This window comes from Zonotrichia leucophrys, chromosome 1, assembly GCF_028769735.1.
Source record: "Zonotrichia leucophrys gambelii isolate GWCS_2022_RI chromosome 1, RI_Zleu_2.0, whole genome shotgun sequence".
NCBI lineage: Eukaryota > Metazoa > Chordata > Aves > Passeriformes > Passerellidae > Zonotrichia > Zonotrichia leucophrys.
Window position 1 is genome coordinate 87,275,060 of NC_088169.1, and position 27,672 is coordinate 87,302,731.

Here is a 27,672-nt window from a genome sequence, read left to right on the forward strand (position 1 = left end):
TAGTGAACGTTTTGGTTAGTTAATTGTTTTTGCTGCCACCTTATTTCACTCCAAGTCCTCTCAGGCCTATGAGGGAAGGCTATCCACATCTTTCAAAACTGAAACTTTAGAGGCTCAGGATGGATGGATGGATTATGCTCTGTATTTTTCTGCAGAAATGGCAGTCAGAAATAACTTAGTGATGAGGTTTGTACTTTCCAAACACTCGGAGGTTAAAAAGCAGCCAGACCTGCAAAGCCTGATCAAGCATTTTTTTATTAAGAACACTGAACATGAAATGAAGTGAAGCCTTCCCATTTGACTGAAATAAAATCCAGTCCTCAGGAGTAGCTGGTAACAGTGACAGGCTACCTGTCTGCCTACCCTGCCACAGCCAGCCTGCTAAGGATAAATTGGTTTAAGGGCAGCCTTCATCTGCTCACTGCTGATTCTAACCTCCCCCTCCCCTGTCCCCAGATTACATCAGACCAAACTGTGGTGCCAGGGTGCAAGCAAGCACAGGCAGCTTCCTTTGGGCCCATTTGCATTCACAAAGCCTCAGAAGTCTTCTCACATAAAAAAGGATGTCACAAAAGTGAGATTCAGCAACACAGTTAAGACTAGGAAGCTGCTGCCACATTTTATCCAACTACTAAGCACTTTCCTTCCTCTTTTTCTAACGGGTCAATAAAGAGCCCATTTTAAAGATCTCTAACGTTTTCCTACCTATGCTATAAGGCTTTCTCCCATGCCACTACAGCTTTCCTGCAACAGTAGCTGCTTAACACACAGAACAGTCTTATGTTTCACTCAGGTATTCATGTGAAACTTCTGGAAACAGAAAAGCTGAGATACATGGTTTATAACATCATCTTGCTCTCAGGTATTTGGCTCTAGAGAGCATTTTCCTCTTCACAGTTTGTGTAACTCCTTCAGATGTTTTGCCTGTTTGAAATAGAGGTGCTTGTGGAAGAGAATAACTCTGCCCAGGTTTTCACCTTTGGCAATTTGGCTACAAAACTGCAGAATACCACATTTGATCCTTAAAAAAATAAAACAACCAAAGAACCCCTAAGCAAACCTGGAGGGGCTGAGTAGGAGAAAATCAGCCTGTAACATGAATTCTACCCTTCAGAAATGAGAAGTCATATTAAAAGATCAGTATTCAGTTCTTTTAGGGTGTGTGTTTGGTTTCTTGTAACAGAAATACTTGTTTTACAACACAAACCCCAACAAAAACAAACAAAAAACAAAAAAGCCTGAGGCAAGCATTATAATCCTGTCAGCCTAAATTTTGTCCTGTAAGCTCTCCTGAGGATAACAAAGACAGACACAAAAAGGAAAGATACAAACTGGTAAGAAAACACACAAAACAAAACCCCAGCTCATTTCATGAAGAGCCTTGGTGCTTCTGGAGACTGCTTTGGATCTGTAAATTATGCTCTAACACAATGGGAAGACAAACCTCGTGCTGCAAGGTTCCCTAATGTAAAACAATCCCCTCCCCTTTGAGTTTCCCATCAATTTGTCATAAGTACTCAGGAAAAATCCTCTGACTGGTTCTGAGAGGAGCACCTGGAGTGAATAGCTGCCACAACACTTTAGCTTTACTGTCTCCTGTAGACATGCAGAGTGAAGACAAGACAGCTCCTATTGCCACAGGCCTTCAAGTTTGGTATGCATGCTGGAATGGCTATTAAACCCAGTTCATGAGCAGCCTAGGTATTTTTAAAAGTGGAAAAACAGCAGCCCCTTTTGCTCAAATTCTTGTCACCTCTGTCACTTGCAATTTGTTAGTTCCCCTTCACAAAAGCCCCAAGCACAGGTGCTCCCACTGTCCATGTGGGGCCAGCTCTTCCTATGCCTTGAGTTCTGGCAATGATATTCAAAGCTAAGATCTAGCAGACCTGCTGTGGCAGAAAGGGTTGAAGGCAGTTCCCTTTCACAAGTCTTTCAGGACAGAAAGAGATCCCCTTTACATCTTTATGTGGTGTATACAGGGGAGGCATATTCAAAATCAGGAAGAAGGAGAGTTGTTTAAAGGCCCCAGGTGGCAGTTTTCCTTAACCTTGTAGCACCATTAAGAGACCAAGAGATGGGCTTGTGCATGGCAGTTTCAATCAGTTAAATTCCCTCTCATTCTTGAATGCAAGACCACAGGGGACTGACTGTCCCATTCTTCCCCACCCCAGCAGGATGCTCCAAAACTGGCAGCTGCCCTGGGGTCAGAGCAAAAGTGAGAACTCTGGCTTCAGAGTTCTTAGGTCTCCTTGAGGACATTGATCTTGGCACAGATTTTGAGAGCTGGTCCCAGCTTGATGTTCATGGCACTCATGAGATGTTCCTCCTTCAGAAGCAACAGGGCCTGACCATCAATTTCCTGTGACCGAAATTCCTCAGCAATTTCTTGGCACCCTGTGAAGCAAACAAAAAAAAAAAAAAGCAATGAGAAATACAGGTGCATTGAGCACTCCCCTCATCCCTCCTGCATCTCTGGCAGGTACAGAAAACCAAGCTAAGACTCTAACCAACACGTTTCCACACTCTAGTCCACGGTCTCCTTGAGCGCACAGGCTACTTGAGAAAGAAATGTTGAGAATCCATCTCTATGATCTAGTCCAATTCAGAAACATGTCCAAAAGCAGTAGGCACCACTGAGCCCAACTCCCTATGCTACTGGATCACAAGGTGCAGGAGAGGATCTTAACTTCACCTTGCAATGATGCAATGAACTCGTACACTTCCTCCACACTCCAACGACTAGGGTTGCTCGACAGGAAGACTGGGTTGATGCCATGTAGATCTGGGGGGGGGGGGGCCATATTAGAGTTTGCCAGGTCCCTCTCTCCATGACTGGCCCGTACTGACAGGGGTCCTGGAGATGTAGGGGACAAAGCTTCATCATAGCTGGAGTTGTCAGAGCCTCGACTGGAGTCTTCCTGGCCCTACAAGCCCAGAGGAAAGAAAGAAAATAAAAGGGGTTTTGTAAGAAATTCACAATTACAAGCTGCAAAACAAGACACTGGGAGGAGCAGAATGTGTCCGAACAGTCTGGAACAACTGTCCCAGGCTGTTGGTACAGGGGCAGCTGACACAAGAGCTCCCTCTCTTCCTCACATCCGAACTGAGGCTCATTCCATTCATCTATAGCCCAATTCAAGTCATTCATGTGAAAGACTGCTAATCAAATGGGAAAAGTGGATTGTTTTCTGCCAAGGCTGTCAGCAGGTCTTACTCACTGAGACCTTCAAGATGCACACAGGAGCGAACACAGAGTGCACGGAACAAGTACAAACGTGAATACGCTTCCTGCAGTCCATGAGGGATTGGAACAGCTCCCTGTGCCTTGTGTAACAAGTGTGTCAGCATGCCCACGGCACATCCTACATGACAGCATCCACTGTGACAAAGTGGTACAGCCAGAAGGGACAAGCCCTACAGAGACCTGCCTTGACAGGTGCGTGTCATTACCCTGTGGCGCTTGCCCTGGATCTTGGTTCGAGCGATTTCGGAGCTGCTGCGCCGTGGTCCCCGTCGGCGCACACGGGCATAATTGGCTTCCTGGAATTCCTTCATCTTCTTTCTCTGCAGCCGGAACTGATGGCTGCAGCTGACATTGTACCTCAAGTAAGCAGAAGCAGAACAGCAGTTAGAAAGCAGCAACTATCTAAACCAACTACTTCTCCTTGCTCTAGATGGGGATAAGACTCCTCTTTACCATCAAGTTCTGTTCCTCCTCCTTCTAAGACTTCCTCTTGGAAAGAACTAGTCCAGACTTCTGACACAAGCAATATTTGGACACCAAAGTCTTGATCTAACATCTGAAGGGTCAATTAAGTAATTCCCCTAAGGGAAAAAAGACCCATAACAAGCACTCTGCTATCAAGAGGAGGCAGCAATGACTCGTCTAACTTTTCCCTGTTTTTTCCCCCAATGCTCCCTTGTGTCTTTGTCTAGTACCAATGCATGAGACAGCTACCAGTATGCATTTATTCAGTCAGTCAAATGTACACTCCTCTGAAGAGAGGTTCCTTACAGCCCCAGAATTTCCCCCTTCACAGTTCATTTTCTGAGCAAGCCCGAAATCCTGTTTATACCGAGCATCACATCCACCTCTCAGACCTAGAAGCATTTACAAATCATTTAGAGTGGTAAAGGATCTCTGTAGCCAGTACATGCCATAGAGGGAGGATCAAATGTACTGAAAGGTGGTACACTACTTGGAGAAGGGCACATGCCCGGTTCCAGCAAACATATAGTCACAGATAAGGAATATTACATCTTGCTGTTATTACCTTTTAGCACAGGTCATGGAACAAAACCTCTTGGAGCCACGGAACTGGCTTGCTGGGGCATATTTCCCACAATATTCACACTTCAACAAGTTTGCCTTCTTGTCAAGCTCTAGTGAGATACAGAGTAACACACCAGTTGGTGATCTGAACTGAAGAACATCACACACTCAATGATTCCCCATTCCACTGCTCTTCTTCTGAGCAGACAGATGCCAAGCACTATTTTTTACTGAATCTAGTAAGTAGTTAACTTGGGAAGCAACTGGGAAAAGAGAAGCACAAGCTCCACTAATTAGGATATGGATATGGTACAGAGCAGTTTTTTTTCTCCTGGTCAGTACCACTTAATGGAACAAACAAAAAATAGCATATTCCTCACATCCTACAAGGCTGTGGAGGAAATCTCCATCACTCTGCTCTGTCCACACATCCTTCACAGCTTACAGTCATCAAAGACAGGTACAGTTCAGAATCTCCTGCTTACTACTGACACAGGATGTGTAGATTATATTCACAACAACAAAAAATAAAAAGCATTGTGAGTCTTCTGGGACTCAAAAAAAGCGAGATCTTAGTTCCATAGGTCAAGTCTCTAAGGAGCTGGCAGGAAGAGATACAAGTCCGTAATACATTAAGTTAGTAATAGAGAGCAGAAACTTTCTGTAACACACTACCTAGTCCTCCTGGTCTTGAAACTCACCCATGGAAGCACTATCCTCTCCCAGAGAATTGCTGGACAAGTTTTCATCATTCTGACCAGAAGGAGCTTCTCCCTGCACTGGTTTCTCAGATTCTTTCAGCAGCTGAGAACAACCCACCTGGATAGGGAGAGAATGAGTTGGATCCACCAATAAAGGATTCCCTGTGTCCACCACCCTCTGCCAAGGTATGTGCAGCTCAAAATTCAATTCAGAAGAATCTCTCTGCCTAACAGGGAAGGAGAGATGCTGAAAAAAGTCATTACAGCTTCCTGACTCACAGGCTTGGTTGTTCATTTAAAAATCTCCAAGCACTATCTGCCTTGAATAATGTCCAATTCCACATAACTCCATTTCCCCTTCTTTACTACAACTTCACTTGCTGCCTATTCAAAATGCATCTTTCACAGAGAGGAGAGCCTCCTTACAATTGCTGCATTAATTATTGCTTTGGTGACAACTGGAGTAAGAGTTGCTGCAACACTTGTTTTACTCCTTCAAACCCCTTCTCTTTAATAACACCTCTTAATGTCTTGCTTCATTCACAACACTACCTTCCCTTCCCTTCCTCTTTACTGTCTGTGTCTCAGGCTAAAAATGCTGAATTGGAATATGGGAAAAGATACTCCTATGCAAAGATGGAAGCCCACCACCCTCCCAAGAAAGTGCTACACCTCCTTCTCCCACAACAAAAAAATCCCTACTGGAAAGGGCTCTGCTCCCTCCTGGATGACAAAGCCTTCAATGATGTGTGTGAGGATCTGGGGCTTGACGATGGCTTGAGGAGGTTTGGAGTCTCCCATCTGACGTGACACCAGTGCCAGGTTTGGGGTGGAAGCAGAGGTGGGAGTGGCTGAGACTCCTTCACTTGATGTGGCATTTGGGGTGGCAGTGGCAGCAGGATCAGAATTATCTGGAAAGTTAACAGCACAGGCATGAGCCAACTTTGCTCTACCCATTTCAGGTCATTCAGGTCATTAGCACAGACAAGCAGAGCTCTCCTTTGTGCCTCACCTCCAAGGCCACTCTTCTCCTCCATGCTTTTGAGGTTGTCTGTTACAGGAGAGGACCTGGCAGGCACAAGTGTGGTGACACTGGCTGGCTCCTCCTTCTCTTCCTCTGACTCTGCCTTGCGCTTTACTGCCAAGGTCTGAGATTTGCCCTGCATGAATACAGAGGAACACATAAGCAGATAGAAAAGCTCCAAAGCAAAGAACAAGCCAGACTAAAAAAAAAAAAAAAAACCCAAAAAAAAGAAAACCAAACCAAACAAAAAAACAGACAAAACAAAACAAAAAACCCAAAAAAAACCCCAAAAAAAACCACACACACAAAAAAAAAGCAAAAAACAAAACAAACAAACAAACAAAAAAAAAAAATTCTGCTCCATCATACTGGATTTCCAGCCCGGTTTCTTCTGGAGATGCCTCTAGATCCCACATACTTGGGAGCATTTGCCTAACAAGGAACAAAGCTTGAAGAGACTCACTGCCACAGACTAGGATCTGATGTTCCAAGTCATGTTGGTACACTGGCAAAAACCAAGACACTGTATGAACCTCAAAGGATTACTGCAGGAAGAAATGGAATGGCATTCACCCAGCAGTTTCCAAACAGATTTTTTGGATAAATCAGATCAGTTTCAATGAAGAGTTGAAAGAGCAGGGGACACACATTCACCAGGAGCAGAACTGACCCCCTGCTCTAAAAATCAAGACAAATCCTGTGACACCTTCCTGAAGAAGCAGACAGAGTTTAGAAGGAGTCTCAGCAACTGGCTAAAAAGGTGTTCAAGGCAAGGTTGGATGGAGCAACCTAGTCCACTGAAAGGTGTCCCTACCCAAGGCAGGGGTGTTAGAATTATGTGATCTTGAGGGTTCTTTTTAATTCCAATTACTTATGATTCCATGATCTGAGCTGGAGAAGTACTGCTGTCTCAGGGAGTTAGGTAGGCCCTAGCTGGACAATTCACAACAGCATGGACAAGGCCTATGGAATTTGAGTTTTCCTCTGCATAGCCTGTTGCTAGGGGATCCTCTGAGGCATAGTCAGTGGATGGTACCAGACACCAAGAGATCTGTAACCCAGAAATATCCACACTGGAGCAGCTAATGAAAAACTGCAGCCTCTGGGAAAGACCTGCACTGGAGAAGGACTTTATGAAGGACTATATCCTTTGTGAAAGACTGTATCCCATGGGAGGGATTCCCCCATGCTAAAGCAAGGAAAAAGCATGAGGGAGAGACAAAACCTTATGAGCTGACCACAGATCCCATTTCTTGTCCTCCTCCTTTCAGGGGGAGGAGGTAGAAGAGTCAGGAATGAAGCTGAGCCTGTGGAGAAGGAGGGAGGTGTTTTTTGCATTTGTTCTTACTTCCAATTATCCTACACTAAACTGGCAGTAAAATAAATAATTTCCACAAACTGAGTTTGTTTTGCCTATGATGATCATTGGCAAGTGATCTCCACATCCTTATCTCAACCCACAAGTTTTTCACTGTATTTTTCTCCTCCTGTTGTGTTGTCAAGGGAGAGTGATGGAGCAGCAACTTGGTGGCCATCCAGCAGCCAGCCAAGGTGAACCAAACCCCATTGTTAAATGGGATACTCAGTATTTGATGTGGATACCCACCCCATCTGGGGCAGGCTCTGAGTCTCACTTATTAACTTCATGCAAGCCTTTGAATGATAATGTGGAAGAGAAATGCTGGTAGTCAGTAACCCCAGGGGTAGGATTGGAATTAATGTTTTTGAGGTAAAAAAGTCTCCACATCCCTTTCCCCAAACCCCTTACCCATCCCATCCCACTGACCTGGGCCTGGACTGCGATTGGTGTCCTAGGAATGAACAAAGAGAATCCATATGCTATTCTCCTTCTCAATGGTATCACTTACTGGCAACTGGACAGACTGCATGTAGAATGCTGCTGGCATCTGAGCCACAACTGGAGAGGAAGCTGGGCTCTTCACCATGTGGGCCGTGCCTTGAACTTGTGCCAAATTCACCCCTGTGGTGAGAGGGGGAGCTTCCTGTGAGGATGCTGGAGCTGAAGATGATGATGGGGAAGCAGCATGGGTTTGGGAAACAGGCTGGACTACAGCTGGCATCCCCCGGGAAGTCGGCACCGCTGCAGCAATCTGAGCCAAGCCCAGTGCCTGGGCTTGGCCCGAGCCCTGCTGCCGAGTGCCCACCACCTGCACCGGGATGTGTGGAGGAGGCTGCTGTGCTGCTGACATTTTGGCAGGCCCAAGCTGAGGGGGTTTGATGGGGGTGACCAGAGATTTTGACTGGATAGGAACAGGTGACTTGGTGGCTGGCTGGCATGGACTGTCCTGCTGGAGCTGTAAATGCGGTGGCTGGGACTGCAACATAGGCTGCACCACAAGCGTCTGTGCCTGCTGCTGGGTTTGAGGGGGAGCCTGCTGCTGTGGAGGCTGAGCTTGCTGCTGCTGCTGGGTCAGAGATGCTGCTTGCTGCTGTTGCTGCTGTTGAGCCAGTTGGAGATGGGTGGCTGTGTGGAGGAGCTGGGACTGGCGGTGCTGGAACTGCTGCTGGTGAATGGCTATCTGCTGCTGGATCACCACCTGCTTCTGCAGATGGATCTGCTGCTGCTGCTGGATCAGCGAGTGTGGCTGGATCTGCGTATATGTGGCTATACAAAAACAGTAAGAAAAAACAGAGCACAGAAGTTAGCAACAGTGCAGCTGGGAACAACAACAACAAAAATAAGGCAGCCACTGCACTGCTTTGAGACATTAAACTCCAAAATAACTGACTGCTTACTTGCAGAGGACATGACGGATTAAATCGACTTCTTGTGCTAATAGAAAGGGATAACCCCTTGAGACAAGTCTCTGGGAGCACCAAAACTGGGAGACATGCTGGAAAACATTTTACTACCGGGCTTCCAAATGTCCTTCCTGTGAAGGCCCAATGATTTTGAAGAGAAAGAAACAGCTGAGTTTTTTACCTGAGCTGATCAGCGTCTGGCTGGGTGCTGGTGTAGCTGTCCTGGTGAGGTTCATACCCACTGTTTGCTGTCCACCAGTGTCTGTGTCACCCTTCTTTGCAGCTGCGTTCTCCGTCTCTGTCTGGCTGCCCTGGCTGACAGTCACGGCCTGGGCAGCCGCCACGGGCAGCGGCTGAACCACCCCGGTGCCCTTCCTCTGGCAACTGCCAGCGGCACCTGCTGAGGAGCTCTGGCTCAGTGCCATTGAGGGCTGGCTCCCACCGGTGGCCACCACGCCCCCGGAGACACCATTGCTGCCCGCTGCTGCCTGGCTCAGGTTGAGGGACTGGCCTGCCCCGCTGGAGGAGGCCTGGGCCACGGCCATGCTCTGGCCCGTGCTGGCAGCCTGCGGTAAGCCCGAAGCCTGGGAGCTGCCTGGCAGGGCCGTCTTCTGAGCAGAGCCTTGGAGCTGGGCATTAGTGGCAGAGGTCTGCTGGCTCCTCACAGCCAAGTTCTGCACCTAGAGACACACACACCAAACAGAACCCATGTGCTTTATACACGGTGCTTGCCAGGAGTGTGACAGAGCACACAAAGCAACACACTCTGCTGGGATGCAGGCTGAGTTGGTGCCTCAGGTCTCGTGTGAGGAGCTGCTAACACTGCAGGGCAGAGCTCAGCACAGCCCTCCCCAGGAAGCACATTATGCTGAACTCTCTTCTGCCCTTTGTGAACAGGATCTGGGGACACAGTCTTTCTCCAGGGCATGGGACAGATTTCAGATCTGCCCGCCACACCCTGGCATGGGTAGTTCAGCACAGCTCTAGAAGCACTGAGTTACCCCTTTAAAGACCAGTCATTCATTTTCAATTTTTGTGCCACCTGCCTGCCGCAGGCCCACGGATCTACTCGTGGCCCACCCCCTTTCCAATTTCACTCAGCATTTTGGTGCTGCCATCCTCTGTATTTACTTCCGCTCCAAATGCCACGCTATCTCCAAAGTTACATCACAGCTGACTTTTCTTCAAAAAATTGCTTCAGACAACTCTTTGGCATCTTTACAACTATGAACCAACTGGATGAAGGAATACTACATCTGGCAAAGACTCTTAATTGGAGTGTGACTGAAAACTGTACATAGAATTCAAGAGTTCTTTTCACACAATCACAGCCAAGAAACTGTGAAGAGGAGATTGATCCAGCCTGTGCTCACCTCAGAAATTTTAAGCAGAAATTAATTTCATCTCTGAAGGCAGACAGCAAACATGAAAACATGGTGGCAAAATCTCCTGCCTGCACAGGCACAAGGGCTGGGGATAAAAGATTTCTAATGTGCTATACAGGGACAGCTTGAGACAATGAGCAGAGCGTGGTGTGGCAGAAGCAGGGGAAAGGGAGGACGGTCACTGACCTGGTCTGTGTCTGCGTGCACCCCAGGAGACTGAGTGGGTGGTACCTCCTGCTGGACAGCAGCCACAGCCCCATTGGGCATCAGGATGAGCTGGGAGGCGAGAGGCACATTGCGGCCCAAGGTCCGGTTCACCTGCAACAGGTTCCCCAGCTGCGGCTGTTGGCATCAGGTGGTGTGCAGTGCAAGGAACAGAGGCAGAAGAGAGAAAGGAAGACAAAAAAAACACAAGCAAACAGATCATCAAGGAACACTAGGCTGCAATATCACTCATTGCAAAACCACCAGCCCTCCCTGCACTGTAACACTGAACATAACCCCCCAAAGCAGGAAACTGGGAACAGTTTCCTTATGGAAACAAGGACTCCTCTATCTAACATAGGCCTGGGCTAACTCCCACAGACTGCCCAAGGCTGTGTTATCTAGAACTGGTTGAACAACAGTGATAAAAAACATACATCCAAGATTAGTGCTGCTTGAAAAGTAGGGGATTACAATCTGTAACTGAAGTCAACTGGAAAACAAGAAGTAGGTACCCAAACCCCAGACTTGACCCCACAGTCAAGCCTAATGCTTTCTACCTAGCTGCACTTCAAAGCAATTAAAAGGATGACATTTGTTCCCATTGATTTATTTGTCTAGGCTGACTTGAATTCTGACTTACATCCCTGAGCTCAGCAAGCAGTAGAAGAGTAATTTATCATGTATCTGTTCCAGCATTGAACCAGAAGAGTAGCTTTATTTCTGTGAGCTACATTCAAGTCTAGGACATGTATTTCACATTTACACTCTAGTGAGAAGTGCTATGGAACCTTTAACATCTGCAGAGCAGAGGCACACAGAGTTGTTAATATTCTCACCTGAGCCACACAATACACAGCTCATCTATTTCAAAGGCTGAGCCCAGAATCAAGCTTGTGGTTTCAGGAATGAGACCTTCCCCATGCAATTTTAAAATATACTGCAACAGCCTTAAAGCAAGGTTAGTCTGTAGGTGCTGGTAATCCCAAACAGTGAAACTCTGCAGAGGCTGCTAAGTGGGGCTCAGTCAGGACACATGTGCTGCCCATCTCTTACCCGCAGGTACATCTGTGCCTGTGACTGGTTGAGAGGAGGTGAAGTGGTGTTCCCGAGGAGCACAGACTGCGTCAGCGTGGTGGCGCTCGGGGAGCTCACGCTCTGCGACCGACTGATCAGCTGAGCAGCTGACGTGGTGGCAAGGTTGATCTTGGAAGAGAAAAAAGCTTCAAATCACATATGAAGAGATGGAGGCCAAGAAATAAGTACAAATATGCTTAGTGGGGAACAGTCAGAACGGACATTATACGGTTTTTTCCTGTATCCCACAGGGGACCAAGAAGAAGAAAGTTCTTGTCTTAGAGGGCTTGTCCTACAGGCTACACAATCTATATTAGCCACAGCCCTGGATACTGACCTCATTTGTATGCTGAGCTTGAGAATCACTGTTAGCATGCAACTGCAATAAGAGATCCAAAAAAATACATCATTTTCTCCAGCCTTCCAAGTAAAGGTAAAAATCCCACAAAACCTTCTCTACCAATTCATCTACTCTCTGAGCAAATCCAAGCTCCTCAACACTCACTACAAAACCAGACATCCTCTCATTCAACAAACTACTGCTCTGCCTAAGACAAAACCTGCTCACGACTCCTCCTTCTTACAAGTCCTGATCCTTTTCTAATCCATGACAATGTATCCCCAAAGCCTCAGCAAACAGAGATCAATGTCTACCTTTTCAGCTAAGAGGCCTCTCCCACCTAAAAACCTCATCTGGTATCCTCAAGCCCCACCAATAACAACAGCACCCCAAATCCTCAAAGCTGTCTGCACCTTGATTCCCAGGGTTCTTAAAGGCTGTGTGCATCCTAAAAGACAGGGAGGAGACAGAACAAGGTGGGGAGGGGGAGGGAGGCTCTGATATGTGTGTGAGGGAGCAGTTTTACTTACAGAGGCCTGGGTGGTGGTGGTCTGTTGTGAGGTGCTAGTGTTGGGCGAGCTGGCCTGTCTACTGGCTGCAATTGTAGCCTGCAGGAGAGATTGGCAGAGAAATGAGTGCCTGAACAAACCTTTCAATCCAGCCCAATCATTAGGCTCTGTCAGAACACCCAGTCCCTTACCCTCAGAGTGCATGACCTCCAGTCCTTCCACCCATGGGTACATGCACTACTCTTGCCCAGCCTGTCATAGTACACACTGCAACCCTCACCCCAATGCTGGAATCCACTGTTAGCACCCAGACATTCCCTGCAATATTAGCAATTTGTTGGGCTAATTAGGCAGTTTAGTAGCAAAGCAATGATAGCACTCCAAGTAACAAAATTCAGATTAGAGAGCATATGGTTTGTGGAAGAATATAAATATTGATAAGACTTATTTCCCCCTCTCTGATGCCAGGGGGATTCCCCTGCATGAGTTTAGTTAGTTTTGTAACTAAGATTTGTGCAAAACTGACAAGAGGATTCTATTTCTTCTATAGTACAAGACTGCAGTCAGGGATTTTGAGAACAATGACATCCTGGACTAACTGCCAAGGAGTACAGCTACTGAGGTATTGTTACAAAAAGAATGTATTCATGTCACACATAATCCATTTTGAGCTGATGATTAAGTCTAGTAGGTGAGCAAAGTTGATAAAGGAAAAAAAAACACTCAACATTTATGTATCATAAAATATATTGATTTATATTGATCTGTGTATGTCTCAATTAGACACAGCCTCCTGGTTGGACTGGTTTACCCTCCTGCTGGTAAAGAAAACATGGCTACTAAGTTCCAAGACAGAAATTTCAGAGAATGCTGCCTGAAACCTCATGCAAACACAAACGTTTATTCTCAGAGAAGCAACTAGCCACCGATCCCTTTAATACAGTTTTTAAGCACTACTGCATCCACTGCTGATTTAACCACCCATCTTTTAGTTAAAGAAGGTGCAGGGGGCCTCTGAAGTGCAAGTTCCTTGATGGTGATGTCAAATTTTATCTTCCCCTGCTCTGTAGCCAAAAAAATTAATTAATCTTTGCTTCAGGCTTCCAGTTGACTGGCTGTTTGTATTAACTCTAAACAATGTGTTTAGGGACTCATTGTCTCATCAGGGATCGGGATGACTCGGTGCACAAGGCACTGTATAAAAACAGAACCTCTGGATCTTCCCCAGAGAATGATCCAACTCCTCTCCTTCTGCCTCTTGGCAACTCACCTGCTGGACAGCAGCCAGGCTGTGAAGTTGGGCACTGTTAAACTGCTGCTGGAGCATAAACTGATGGAAGTACTGGGCTGCATTGGGCTGTCTCTGGAGTGCCTGCAGAGCCTAGATAAAGAAGAAAACACAATTGTCAAAAACTGCATGCCATTGAAATGTGATTGAAGAGAGCAATGACAAAGTAAGCCAACCATGAGAACACCCCTAGAGCACATGAAAAAGCAGGCACCAGATCAGCACATCCAAATCCATAGTACAGTTACAGATTTGGTGACACACTGAATCACAGGTGTATTCCAGGACAGTGGGAATCACACTTTGCAAGACTTTAATAAACTTCAGGAATCTGAGGATGTGCATGCTCACACAGGCAGACAAATGTTCCTGTGTAGTTTGTGTATGGAGAGCATAGAGAAACTGGGATGGCAAACTGATTTGCTCTAGAACAGCAGGCTAAAACCTATCTATTGAATCAGTACAGATTCAATCTGAACAGTACAGATTAAATCCAGGAGGCTGGACACCAAAGGAGTAACCTGTAAAACAAGAAGCCTCAGGCTACAAGAACTAAACATTACGTCTAGTATAAGAATTTCTAAATCTGAAAAGATGACAGTGATCTAAGCACAGTCCCACCTTGACACACAACAATGCAGAGGAACACAAAAGGGCTCACCACCACCTTCCAGTGATGCAGTGCCATCCCAGAGCACAGCCTGGGATGTCTCACCTGTACTGCCTGCCGCTCATAGAGAGACATCTGCGAGATCTGAGGCCGGGTGCTTGCTCCAGAACTGGAGCTCCCGCTGGTGGAGTTGGAGTTCTGCTCACTTTCAGTCTCCATGGCGACAGGATCCCAGGAGCTCAGGCTGAGATGGACTCCAGATCTACACTGAAAGAACTGGAAACTAAGTCAGGCTGCAGAAAGAACCAAACTGTACTTCATTACATTACACAGCTTTTGTACTAGAATATCTCAATACCAGTCTCCCTGCCCATCCTAGCTACATATTAGGGACCAGGGAAGCTGGGATTCTAAAATCACCCAGAAATCTTACTCACAGTTTAAATCTTTTATTACCACCAAAAACATAATGTGCATATTTTCATACTTTTATTGCCATGCTATAGTTGCAAGCTACAGTATCCTGAACTCTTAAAAAGATACTGGAATGAAGAAGCAGCTGCAGCTCATTAAAACAATTCTGGTTACAGACCTGACCGCCTCTCCTGTCAGTAGAGACTAGCAAACCGAGGCAAACTGAACTGTGCTTCCAGTCCCGCAATGCACTTTGGCAATTTCTGATCCTCTCTTCCTCCAGTCCCTCAGCTCCAATGCCCTACTGATACCGAGTCCCTCTTTCTCCCAGTTTAGCCCCCAGCCCTTGACTCTTTCTTCCTCTCATCACATGAACTTTCCAGCTACTTGTTGCTCCCAACACATCTTAACTTGAATATTAGATTAGAATCTGGTATCTGTGGTGGCAAGTCCCTTTCAGGACGAACAGAGTCAGAAGCAGAGTGGATAAAGTGTTCACTGGCAACACTTGTGAGGCAAAAGCTGCTGAAGAGGTCATGCAGAACCAGGGAGACCTTCCAGCAGCAGAAAGATGAGTTGCAGGACTGAGAAAAGACTGGAGAAGGCTTTCATCAGCAAAGAGGAAGAGAAGTGAGACTGAAGAGAGTGCTTGGCAGAAGAGTAGCACATTGAGATGATCAGGGAGTTTCCTGCAGCAAGAAACATGAGCTACACAGGGAGCAGCAGCAGGAGGGGCTAGAGTCAGAAAAGGGAGAGAAAAGTGATTATACAAAAGAATTCCATTGGAAAAAAACAAAACCAACCTGAGTCTTTAGAACTCCACGCAATATTTAAAAAAAAAAAAAACTTCTGATAAGTCTTTTCACTGAGACAGCCTATTTGTTTCCAAAGTACCAGCTCATTCCTCTGTAGCATATCTGAGACCTCTAAATGAGACCCCTGTAAGTGAGCTTCCAGAAGCCAGAGCAGCAGCACAGCCCCTTTATCTAGCCCTTTTAAAATCCAGATTCTGAGCTTTACAAACTTCACCAAACATTTTCCTGGTGTATAAGCAAACAGACCTGTGCAGCAGAAAAGGAGGCACAACAATACTCTCAGCTAGACAACTTTTTAAATTCTGACATGGTGCTAAGAGCAGCAGATGACTTTAAAGTAGGACAACAGCATTAACTCTGCAGAGGATAGGTGACTAAATCAGGGAACTGCTGCTTCAAACCTGCTGCTCAAAATCTGAAATATTCTTTAACTGGCAAGCAGAGCGCTGCTGCTCCAGTCTGGTCTTCCAAAATCATCTTCACTTCTGCCCTCAAGCCCTGCCCAGGCATCTCCCTGCTGATGAAAACTGGCTTCCTGCACTGCTTCAGCAGTGGCCACCTTCTCCTCAGCTGAGACACACCTCCTCCTAACTGGCCACTACTGTCTTCAGGCACAACTCTATTTCAGCTAGAAACAGCCTGTCAATAAACCTACCCAGAATACAAAAGCTCTTGCAGAAGCAACTGCCTTAAAGATCTTCCCCAGAGAGGAAAAATTAAATGAGGCCTGAAAATAAACACTGAGAAGGGAAAGAATACAGACTTTTTGAAAGAATGAAACTGTGGTGGATAAATAAAGTACTTTGAGTGGGGTTAAAATGCACATGAACACATTACACCAAGTTCTCCAGTAGCTCAGATGCCTTTATTTATGCTCCCTTGCCCACCTCAACATCCCAATGCAGATCCTCCTCCTTCACCTTGCTTCTGGTGCTCATTAGATCAACTTGGTAGCTGCAGGAAAGATACCCTAAAACCCTATTTTCTGTCACATCACAGAATTGAACTACCTTACTTGTGATGCCACAAGTGCCCATGAGAGAGGTAAAGATGTAACTGATGTTCACCTTAGCTACAGCAAATACCCTTGTCCTCAACAGCTTCAGCAGGAGAAGCCAGGCTTCTGCCCTGGTGCTCTGCTCCACCAATCAATCTGTGTTTCCTCAGGAAGCAGCACCACCGATTCCTAAGATTTCCAGCATTTTTGAGAGTTCCATATTGATCTAGATCTCATTAAAATCCTAGCATAAACAGAATCTTACTGAAATACCTCTGGCATGAGGCATAGAAAAATTTTGGTGTCTCTGTAGGCAGAAGGCCTTTTGGAGGCGTGGACAGAGAAGCATACGCTTTGATTTGCAGAAGGGCAGTAAGAATTTCACTTACAGCAAGGAGAGTTATCCAGCAAAACTCTTTCCAAACACAAAAGTGAAAAGGCACAGCATTTCCCCAAGCAAGTTCATCTAGGGATGCAGCTCCATGTTAGTGTAATCCGATCCAAACACAGGCCATTTTCACACAAAACAGGAGAATTACACATTCTCCCCTCCTCCAACTGCATCCCCAAGCACTTTCCTCTTACAAAAACCTAGTGATCACTGGGCTATCACATCACTTGACTCAGCTAGCTGCTCCATGAGATGGATAACCTCCTAAAAATTATTAAACCATGGATTTTCCAAACAAACAAACCAAAAAAGGAAAACCAACACACAGTTAACAACGTGGCCACTACTGTAAATTAACCTTTGAACAATAGCTAGAACTGCATCCCTGAAAGGCAGACACAGAAGGACACAAAAGCTTTTTACCACCATGGCAGGAATGACCACACAGCAAAAATGACGGGAAGGAGAAGGGAGAAAACTGGCTCAGGCAGCAGTACAAGCATGAGAACATGGACCACTCCAGAGCCTAACCCACACTTGCTGGTCCCAGCACACACCGAGAACACCACAGGCGGCCCATCTACAACTTCCTGACCCTTCTCAAGCACAAGGGCAGAAAAAAGTCAAGCCAAACAATACTCCAATCACTAAGCACTAGGTAGGAGGTTGAAAAGTTTGACTTGCTCATCCCATCCATTCCCCGGGGACATGACCGCTGCCTGCATAACATTTTCTAACTTTCCTAAGCGGTTTTGTCACTTCATCCTTGAGAAACTAAGTTAGGAAACACGTAAGATTTACACGGGTTTACTCCACAGGTTTGGAGGAGCAAAGCTAGCATCCCGTACTACAGCACACTCGCTGCTGCTACTATATGTCTCTACAACAGTTTCCAAGCCACACAAGCAGAGGTGTGGAACTGCCGGGACAAGCCGACTGCTCTGGGATGCTCTGGAAGCAGCAGTGGGTGCGACGCTCCAGCACTGCAGGACCCTGGCACCACCTGGTCCCCACCCCTCGCTGCCCAGCCCGCCCTTCCCCGCCAGGCGCCTCGCCCGGCCGGCGGCGGGAGAGAGCGAGGCAAGGAAGGATGGAAGGAGGGCAGGATGGAAGGGGACGGCGCAGCTGCAGCCACCCAGGCCGCCGGCAACTCCGGCAGCAAAGTTCATCCGACACGGCGTGCGGGCGCCCTGCCCGCCCGTGCCGAGCCCGCAGCCCCGCCGCGGCGGGAGGCGGGATGCGCCGCAGGATGCCCGGAGCCGGGCGGCGGCTGCCCGGGGGAGCGAGCGGGGCTGCGCGGGGGAGCTGCCCGGGGCCGGGCCGGCCAGACAATGGCTGCTCCGCCGCCGCTGTCAACTTCCATCCCGCGCCGGCCCCGGGGAACTCTCCCCGCCGCGGCCGCCCGCGCCCCGGGCCCCGCCTCACCTGCAGCCGCCGCGGCTCTGCCCCGCTCCGCTCCGCTGCCCCCCGCCCGCCGGCGGGACCCGCGCTGCCGCTGCTGCCGCCGCACCGGAGCCCCCGCACCGCCGCCGCCGCGCCCGACACGCCCCCCGCGCGCGGGCAGCCGGGCCCGGCCGAGCGGGCGGGGCGGGGCGGCAGCTCCGGTGTCGGGGCGGGCGGGGCCGGGGGCGGGACCTGGCGGCGGCTCCGGCGGGGCCGCGGTCTGGCGGGGCGGCCCCGAAGGGGCGGGACCCGTGCCACTCCGCCCGCCCCTCTCCCCGTGTCCCTCTTTCTTAATCCTTTTTTTGCTTTTCTTGTTTCGATTTTTTTGTTGGTTTTATCGGGGATTTTTTTTCCTTTTTTTTTTTTTTTTTAAATCTCGGCCTCTGGGGCTCCCCCGGCGCTCCGTCACTTCCTCCCTCGAGGCGCTTCCGGGCACGTGGTGCCTTCCCGGGGCGCCGCTTGCCCGTTGCCCCGGTGACGGGAGCGAGCCCGGCGGCGGGAACGGCGGAGCAGCGCCCGGCCCGGCCCCGAGCCGGCCCCGCTCCTCGCCCGCGGCTCTTGCTGTGCCTGCGGGGCTGGCTGGCACCGAGGCGTCACGGCGCTGAGGGGAGTCACAGCCTGGTGCTGCGCCAGCCTGAGCGGGTGTGCCCTCTGCCGGGTCTCGCTTCGCCGTCCGTCCTTCTGGAGACTGAGCAACCTTGTTAAGTGCTAGTCGTTTTGTGTAGCACGGAATCAATTCGGTTGGAAAGGACCTTTGAGATCATCGAGTCCAGCCTGTGACCGAACACCACCATGTCAATAGAGCGTGGCACTGAGTGCCACATCCAGTCTTTCCTTAGACACCTCTAGGAATGGTGACTCCACCACCTCCTTGGGCAGCTCATTCCAATGTCTAATCACACTTTCTGTGAATAAATTCCTCCTGTTGTCCAGCCTACACCTCCCCTGGCGAAGCAGCTGAAGACTTATGTTCTCCTGTCGCTAGCTGCCCGGGAGAAGAATGTAGGTTGTAAACTGTTTGTGTTGGTACCTGCAACAAGCTTTGATGAACAAACAGGACACAGCAGGCAGTTTTTTTGCCTTCTACATGTGTACACACGTAGAGGTGCACAGTAGAAGCCTGCATGAACATTAAAAAAAACCACAGTGCCAGAGTTCGCTGGCAGCTTTTAGAATAGAAGCTGTGCAGGCACTTGGACCTTGCTTCTCTTGATTACTCTCAAAGAGCATCAGTTTGTTGCCTGTCAGTTGCTTGGCTTAGGGTATGAGTGGTTAATTAAGGCAAATTTACGAATTTTTAACTGTAATGTTGTCATCTTTAGATGGTAAGTGGAGAGGAAGAATGTATGCATGCAGTGACAGGACAAGGGGCAATGGCTCCAAAATGAAGAAGAGCAGGTTTAGATTAATTATTAGGAAGAAATTCTTTCCTGTAGGGAGGTGAGGCACTGGCACAGGTTGCCCAGAGAAGCTGAGAATGCCCCACTGCTGGAAGTGTTAAAGTCCAAGTTGGATGTGTGAGAAATAACTTTGATCAACCCAGTCTAGTGGATGGTGTCCCTGTCCATGTCCTGTTGGTTTGGAACTAGATGATCTTTAATGTCCCTTCCAACCCAAAGCATTCTATGATTTTACGATCAACATATTTGTTTCTAAGAAAATAAATGCCCACCGGATCAGACCAGTGGCTCATCTTGATGAGAGCTGGTGAGTTTCCCTTCAGAATGCCAGGATGTGCACCAAGGACAAGTGGGATGCAGCAGAAGACAAACAGGAATGAATCACGCTCCATCCACGCGTACAAGGGGCAGAAGCTCAAGCACCACTGAGGCTATGAGCACCATAAATACTCCTGCAAATGGCATCTTTGAGCTTCATGTTGCAAGAAAGTTGCATCTGGCTCTGTAATGACAGTGCTGGGCTATCAGTTCACAGGAAAAAATTCCCATTATGAATTGCAGTCAATTCGCATTGACTTAGAATCACAGAAAAATATTTCCTGCTGCCTAAAAATCAGCAAAACACACCGCACAGGAGGGCATTTGGGCTGTTACCAAACATACTTGCTCTAAATGCTGAGGGTTCTTTTTCAATTCAGATGGAAAACTGTCTGGCTGATTTTCAAGGAGATATTTAAGGTTATTCAAAACAAAAGGTCAGACAGTGAACAAAGAAACAATGACAAGGCAGGAAACCCAGCAAACAGTAATCCCCGGGAATCAACCCCGCCTAAAAGCCCCAACAACTGGATGAACGACTAAGCCATTTGTCCCACTTGCAAAACCCACTAAAGTGGATTCAAAGGAGGAAACTCTCTGGAATGTATGCAAACGAAGGGCAGTTACTGCAATACGACTAGGGGAAAATACTGCAATAAAGAGGCTTTAGGACTTACGAGTTAGCAGCTGTGAGGGGATGTTGGAACCGATAAAGAGAATTTTAGGGTTTTCAAAACTGCTCTGGTATGCTTGGGGTAAAAATCACAGGCAGGGAAATGGAGGGATCAAGGTGGATCAAACAGAGAGAAGGTAGGTATAAACAAAGACAGTCAAATGCAATCAGTATGTTTGTCTGCACAAGATGTGTATCTGATCACCTGCATTACATTTTCAATAAATATTTTGTTTCCCATGTTATTGTGCTCTTTGTTTTGCCATATGGTCTGTCTAGTCAGCAAGTAGGATGAAAGGTTTATAGGGCCAAAAACCTGACACCTATGAAAAATGCATTTGTCTGAGTGCTGATCCTTAGGAACAGGATCAGGCCAGTGACACTGTGCTGATGTGGGTGTCTCTGAAGCGTTAACCTATGTGTACATGTCTCTTGTGGACTTGCACACCACTCTGCTACTGCTGGGGTGTGAAACAAGAAAGCTCTCACTCACCTCCACTGACCCAGGAAAAAGGAAGCCACTGGACCTTTTATTCCACGAGGTTCACCTGCCTTTAATAGTTTCAGGGAAAGCAAGTGCACCTGGCCAATATCTATTCTGCTTCCCAAATGGTGAGATCCCAGCCTTTTTAGTGTCTCCCGATAAAGCACTTGTTCAGTGCCATAATTGTTGTCACTGAGGATCATGCTGCAAATTGTAAGATGGTTTAGAGGGTCTGGCTGGAAACCTGTCAAATGCTTTGCCTACACATAAGGCAGAATTCATTGCCTAGATAGCTCACGGTTCAGGTGCAGCTCTTCCCAGCTCCGGTAAAAAGGAAGAAGCAGCCCATTTTCATTCCAATGATTTTTTTTCCATCCATTCCAGCCCGTTTTAGAAACGGAGATTTATTCCCTGGAGAAACGGCATCTTGCAGAGCAAGTCGCGGAGTGATGGTGACACTCAGTGGCCCTGCAGGAAAAGTGCACCTTCCGAGCTCACGGGTTTTTTTCCAGTTTATCAGGAACACAGTGGCAGTAAATGAACCTTATAGACAGGTGAATAAACAGCACGTAGCATAAGCATGAGCCTGCATACTGTGCCGTACAGATTCTTATAGTACAGGCATACAAACAGACATGTAGTCTATGTAGCTGCGTTTGCCTTCTTTCCCTTTCCCACGCCCATTTACTCACTTCAGCCTGGAAGTGAGACCATCACCTTCAGGTACCTCAGAAGGAGCACCTTGTCTCTGGTTGTGGACTGGTCATTGTACAGACTACTTTTTTCATGTACAGATTTTTTATATACCATTTATTTTTAAAATAATGCCCTAACAAGGTCAGAATCCATTTGGGGCCATCTTGTGTGCTTACAGTCATCCTCCTGCAGAAAAATCCCTTGCTGTCTGAGATGCTGGTGACCAGAATGCCTGTTAGCTGCTGCCTGCACGATGCTCTTCTGGACCTTCTTTTTCACGGATTAAAGCAGCAAAACTTTGCAGGAAATTTCCCAGTTGCCTCCAGGCTATTTGGGCAACCAAGATCCACACAGCTGCTTGTAGTGAGGTGGTGGAAGGAAGTCTCCTGGCCACCTGCCCTACCTTTGCTTACACATTACAAGGGTTCCTTTCTTGCCCTGGAAGGTATTTCCCATGGATGTCACCAAGGACAGAGAGCACTTTTCAACAGCCACAGAACTGAGCATGCATCAGATTGCCCATCCAGCACAGATTAGCCACTTATTGCATTCCCTAATATTTAATTCAAGAGGCAAAGAGCTCACTGACTTCTGCTGTACATTTCCTATCTTATGGGAGCTTGCCACACAGCAGCTTTTTTTTCAGTTCTCTGCTTTGCCAGCTTCCTCAACCCCTCATCTGCAGCTGAATAATATCTATCTGATTTGAAACCACAGCCTGGAAATACCTGTTTGTATTCATATTTCACACACTTGTTTTTCTCACTTATCTGCCCCACGCAGGTACAAGGTGCCAAGACATCCTATCTTCAGAAGCAGAGGAATCTTGGTGGGCTGCTTCTATCTGGATCTAATTTCATGGCAATCTGATCCCTTGAACTGTAAAGCAGATCCTTGGCACATGTCCATTTAGAGAGGAGAGAGCCTGGCTCATGGACACAATGAGCATGCTGGGCTACAGATTTCAGATTTTATTTACAACATTCTTGTTTGAAGTTCAACACATCAGAGGGCTTGAACTCCAAAGCTCTTCCAGTCCATCCCAAATATCCAGAGGAAGAGACTTGCCAAGAAGGCAACCAGGACAGGCAACAGGTCTCACTTTGCTCCCTTTGCAGAGCACCACTGAACAGTCTCTGTTGACTCCACCATGTCTTGGGAAGGGACAATGCTAGGGGAACAATTCTTGGAGGTTTGTCCCTTATATTTTTGCTTCCTTGAACTCAACCCTATCCGCTTTTTACATCAGCTGTCCACAGAATGTATCACTTGGTTCCTCAGGTCTTCTACCTCCCCTAAATTCTTGTTAAGCACTGCTGTGAGACTTTTATTTTCCTTTTGTCCCCATGTGGAACAGCTGGTTCTGCTCACTTTATGGACCAATTGTTCTGAATGGTCAGAGAAAACAAAAAATATTTGCTGTCCTTTTGCAAGCTGTGTTGATCAGGCAAAGGGCTACTAAACAGGGATAACCCAAGCAATCCTTGTCACATGACCTGCTTCACTTCATGTTCCTTTTTCCCTTTTTTTTCCTCCCAAAGTACTTCCTGTTTAGAAGCTCATCACTTCCCAAATTCCCAGTTTATCTTGCTCACTTCTTTTCCACTGCCCCTGGGCTTGTTGACTTCATACCTTACTTAATACCTTAATACGTTTTTGATATGACTGACGTGGTAATTTATCTTTTGACAATCAGTTCTGTGAAACTAGTACCCATTTTTTCTTATCCAGTATCCCCCATTTTATGAGTGCTATCTCCCTAATGGCACTGCAAATCCCTCTGGGCCATCTGCATACACTCTGTTGTCTTGTTGCATGTGCTGCATCCTGAAATTCCTCAGATTGTTGTCTTTTTTAAGTAGTGCCACAGGTAAGGATTAGTCATTTGGGTTAATGTCTTGATAGGATGGGACTAGGTGTTGTCAGAGTCTAAATATGCAGTGAATGTTTAGTGTTATTTTGGTTTCATGCTCTCCCTTCACAAGACTTTGCTGTACAGTTCTTTTCTGTCTGAATGAACTGGTAAAGTATTTCTTCCTCAGCATTCCCTTGCCTGTTCCTACTCTTGAGTTGTGACAGAAAAATGGATCAGGTAATAAACCAGCTCAGGGTTAAAAATGAGGGGTTTTTTTTGCATGGAGCTTGGTTGCAGATCAGCTATTGAGTTAATTGAATTGAAAAGGGAGCTCAGAGATGGGACTTGGGGATGAGAGAGATTTAAATCACTATGGTGACCAAATGCAAAGTATGTAACCACAACATGCACAGTGTTTCCCTCTTTTTCATGCACTGAAATCTTCAACTGTCAAGTCACTGCCTTCTTTCCAGGTTCCACACACTTTATTTCACCCGCTTCCAAATAATGTGTATTAAGCCAGTTTTCACGTGGAAACATAGGGCAAAGGAAATAGGGTGTTTCCAACACAGCAGGGAAGGGGAGAGCTGGAGCAATGAAGTTTTCTCTATGCAGGCAGAAAACTCAGGTTGCAGAGTCAGAGCATACTAGGAAGAAACCTGCTTTGAGGCATCTGTAGAAAGAAAGAGGAAAGAAAATGCAAAGTGCCTGATAACTTTTTAGGAAAATGTCTGCGGACTAAGAGATCTTATGGGATGAGTTGTGACATCTTTTTATCATTGACATAGGCATTTTCAGCTGTACTTAGACTTGGAATACTGTGAGGACTGCATGGAAATGAAATAAAAAGAGATGATTTTAATCTTCCAGGGTATGCTCAAGCCTTAGTCTACAATGAGATTAATACCTGGGCTAGAAACTGTGCCCACAACCAGTAAGTAGATCCCAATTCAACCTGCAGTCCAAGAAGGCCCTACATCACATGACAGGATTAAATGCAGAGCAGGGGTGGGATGCTTTGCCTGCTTACCACCAGTCCTCTGCCCTGTCCGGGCTGGAAGCCTGTTGGCACTAACCTGAACTGCAGGGGAAAGCATATTCTCTTGCCGAGCGTTCATCTGTAGAAACAAGAGGGACAGGGTGGTGAGCTGCAGGACTGCATGGCAGGGTACTGCCAAACTTCTTTCTCAGTAGCACAACCAACCCACTGCTTTAATTTTTCACTCCTCAGACCGTGAATGCAAAAGCAAAGAAATGTCTCTAGTGGGTCAGGCCAGCAACCTGTCCCCACAACATGTATCCCACACAGCTGTAAAAGATCACCTTGTGCACTGTGATGTCTTCTAATGCAAGGACATTTTTTGCAAATAAAAAACCTTCGCACAGCGTGTCCTGATAGCCTGGCTTATTTAGTGATAATTAGTATTTTCATGTCAGATAACACTCTTTAAATTGTATGTACTGAGCACAAAAATTCTTGTACAGGATGAAATAGCAGAGGGAGAACATATTAGGTGTCAATACTTAGCTCTGTAGTAGCTGGATTAAAAAGTGTCCTTTTCTTGCCATGGTGGAAAGGGGAACAAGAATGGAATTTAGTATATGACACATAGTGATGCTTTTGAAATCTCCAGTGGCAGTTTTTCCATTTTGTTCTCAAATTTTTTTTTTAAATAATTCTTAATGTTCCATCTGCTGTTTTGTCTTGAACTGAGCACAGAATAATCAGAAAGACTCAAAATATAATCAAAATCTCTCTTCTTTGTGCTAATAATTCATTTAGAGCTTTAAAGGGTAACAAATTATTTTCCTATTTTCCTGTGAGGCATGGCAGGACACAATGGGTGGTAGGATTCTTACACTTGCCATGAAATGCATACAACTAAATTCTGCCTTCTAGTGGATCACGGTAGCACTGCATAATACTGATTTTCAAAAAGTGCCTAAGTATTTTCAAGAGAGCTTAAAAGCTGGAGAACTCATGGCAAATTGTGAGAGAAGTCTTCTATATTGAAGCTAGATGAAAAAAACACAGTCATGGTACACATAACACCCCACATCATAATCCTAGTGCCAGGCAGCCTTGTCTCAAGAACTTTTCTAAGCCACTGGCTACCTGAATATTGAAGTTTTGTACAGAGGAAACCCAAGTTTGAAATTGCAGGAGGACATGCACTGGAATAAGGGGGTTAAAGGGAATTAGGGTCACAGCCATAATTACGTGGGGAGTACAATAGTTACTTTACACCAATGTCAGTGAAATCTCACCTGGCTTGTAGTAGTCATAGACATGCACTGTTGCAGCTTTCAGATTCTGCACTTCAACATCTTGTTCCACTGAGATGTTAAGCTTTAGGGAACTCTCACCCAGCTGGAGAGAAGAATGGAAGTGAGCAGAAATGCACTGATCATCTCAAAATCACCTACATACTAACTTTACTCCTTCTGCATCAGAGGGTTTTTTTTCTTCCTTTCCAGGTTCTTCCACCCTCTTCCTCTTCTGTGAAAAGTTTAGCCTGCTTGACCAGCCTAGAGGTTTGTATTTCTAATCTGCAAAAGTCCCCATGCAAAGTACTTCTGTTGCTACTACATGAATGGGCAGTTCCCTGTGGTCTTCCTCTTACCTCCTCCAAGTAGATTGTGATTTTGTCTGGTTTTATCTCCGTCTTTTTCACGAGGGGTAACTTCTCCAGCTGTATAGGAAGGCAAGAGATAAGCTTGGTTAACATCAGCTCATTGGCCTTCCCTGTTTCACAGCAGGTTTGGAATTTGTTAGTGCACCACTGTTGACAGAAGCACTTAGCCTAGCCTGAGGACTAGTCAGGTTTGCATTCCGTGGCATTGATATTGCTGGGAGCACATCAAGCCTTAGAAAATAGTTTTCAGTTTTGGTACAAGTGTCCTTGGACCATGTTCCTACTGTCATCACTTGAAGCAAAAGGAAAACTGGTTAGTATGAGGCTATGTCAGATCTCTCTAGCTATTGTGTGGAACACTGGAACATGTAATTGAACCGCACTATGGGATTCAACACCACTTTATGGAAGGAATATCCCTAAAAATGGCACTGGTAAGTGCAAAGAGGCCCAATACACACCAGATGATTCTAACTAGGTGCTTTTTCATCTTCTCCCTGACCCTTCCCGTGTATGCAATCCTCACTATGAACATGAAAACTGCACAGCCACTTGTGCAAGTGGAAAGTTGCCTTGTGAAATAGCCTGTTATATCTGCACTCGTAATTACCATTCTATGACACTTCTTAAATATTTGGATATTTCTGACCGAGCTACATCTGGAAAACAGATTTTGATATCCTCAAGGAAAGCCAAAGGAAGTCTTACCTCCTTCACAGAGCTCTGAACAGGAATGAACCCTGACAGCATCTCCACCTCCACCAGGGCCATGTTACTCGTCCCACGATTCCCTACATATCTGCAGGAGGTCAGGAGAGAAGCAGGTTAGATGTGGAAGGCAGCACAGCATTTCTAGGAGATACAAATGGACACTTCCAAACTTTGCTCTGCCCTACAGTGATATGAAAGCTCAGCCGCATGTCTAACTGGTGGGACAAAGGGACAAAAATTGGTCCCCATCTACTCACTCAATATGGACAGTGATTGTACAGCAAATGTGTTATGGTTAATGTAGAAATAATATGGCTTCCTGTTGCCCTCTCCAACAGGTGGAAATTACATTTGCTGTTACAGGCTGAGAGTGGAAATGTTGCTAATGTTCTCTTTCAGTAAGGACAGGAAGGCATGGAGGATATGGATCAAGACTCTCACTCTAGACATATGCAGGCAAATGAAATATGGATAGGGACTGGAGTTTCTGCTGAATAGTTCCAGTAGTGCTTCACACTACAGGGGAATGCATCTCAGGGCTGGTTCAGCCCAGGATGCCAACATGGGAGCTCAGCTGCTGGTGCTCTGGGGACTGCTGAGCTGGTTGCTGTGGTCATGCAAGACACTACCAGTGCACTGCCACCCTTCTCCTGGCCTTAATTCTT

The 27,672-nt window shown here is 46.6% G+C and overlaps 2 protein-coding genes across 8 annotated transcripts in view; both read right to left on the minus strand.

The window, feature by feature from the left end:
* Positions 1–236: 236 nt before the first annotated feature.
* PHC1 (polyhomeotic homolog 1) lies at positions 237–21,135 on the minus strand. 7 transcript variants are annotated; one of them, XM_064720702.1, is made up of 16 exons: positions 21,119–21,135; positions 14,280–14,436; positions 13,547–13,657; positions 12,298–12,375; positions 11,765–11,806; positions 11,407–11,556; positions 10,333–10,488; positions 8,943–9,441; positions 7,867–8,624; positions 5,987–6,134; positions 5,677–5,885; positions 4,975–5,092; positions 4,275–4,383; positions 3,451–3,601; positions 2,693–2,924; positions 237–2,394 (listed from the first exon to the last, which is right to left on the minus strand). In XM_064720702.1, exons 2-16 carry the CDS (start codon positions 14,391–14,393, stop codon positions 2,240–2,242), a joined length of 3,030 nt encoding a protein of 1,009 aa, XP_064576772.1. In that variant the 5' UTR covers positions 14,394–14,436; positions 21,119–21,135; the 3' UTR covers positions 237–2,239. The 7 variants fall into 7 exon arrangements, with proteins under 7 accessions (XP_064576772.1, XP_064576800.1, XP_064576817.1 ...); XM_064720730.1 differs by having other exon boundaries at positions 14,280–14,441; XM_064720747.1 differs by lacking the exon at positions 21,119–21,135 and adding an exon at positions 20,630–20,645 and having other exon boundaries at positions 14,280–14,441.
* Positions 21,136–24,260: 3,125 nt separating this feature from the next.
* The window catches only part of LOC135451530 (alpha-2-macroglobulin-like protein 1), a 36,278-nt gene continuing 32,866 nt past the window's right edge, over positions 24,261–27,672 (minus strand). Inside the window, exons 33-37 of the mRNA XM_064720834.1 lie at positions 27,005–27,095; positions 26,285–26,353; positions 25,929–26,031; positions 24,737–24,778; positions 24,261–24,333 (exon numbers count right to left, since the gene is read on the minus strand). Of these exons, the coding sequence (XP_064576904.1) occupies positions 24,308–24,333; positions 24,737–24,778; positions 25,929–26,031; positions 26,285–26,353; positions 27,005–27,095 (331 nt within the window). The 3' untranslated portion in view covers positions 24,261–24,307. The remainder of the gene's footprint in view (positions 24,334–24,736; positions 24,779–25,928; positions 26,032–26,284; positions 26,354–27,004; positions 27,096–27,672) is intronic.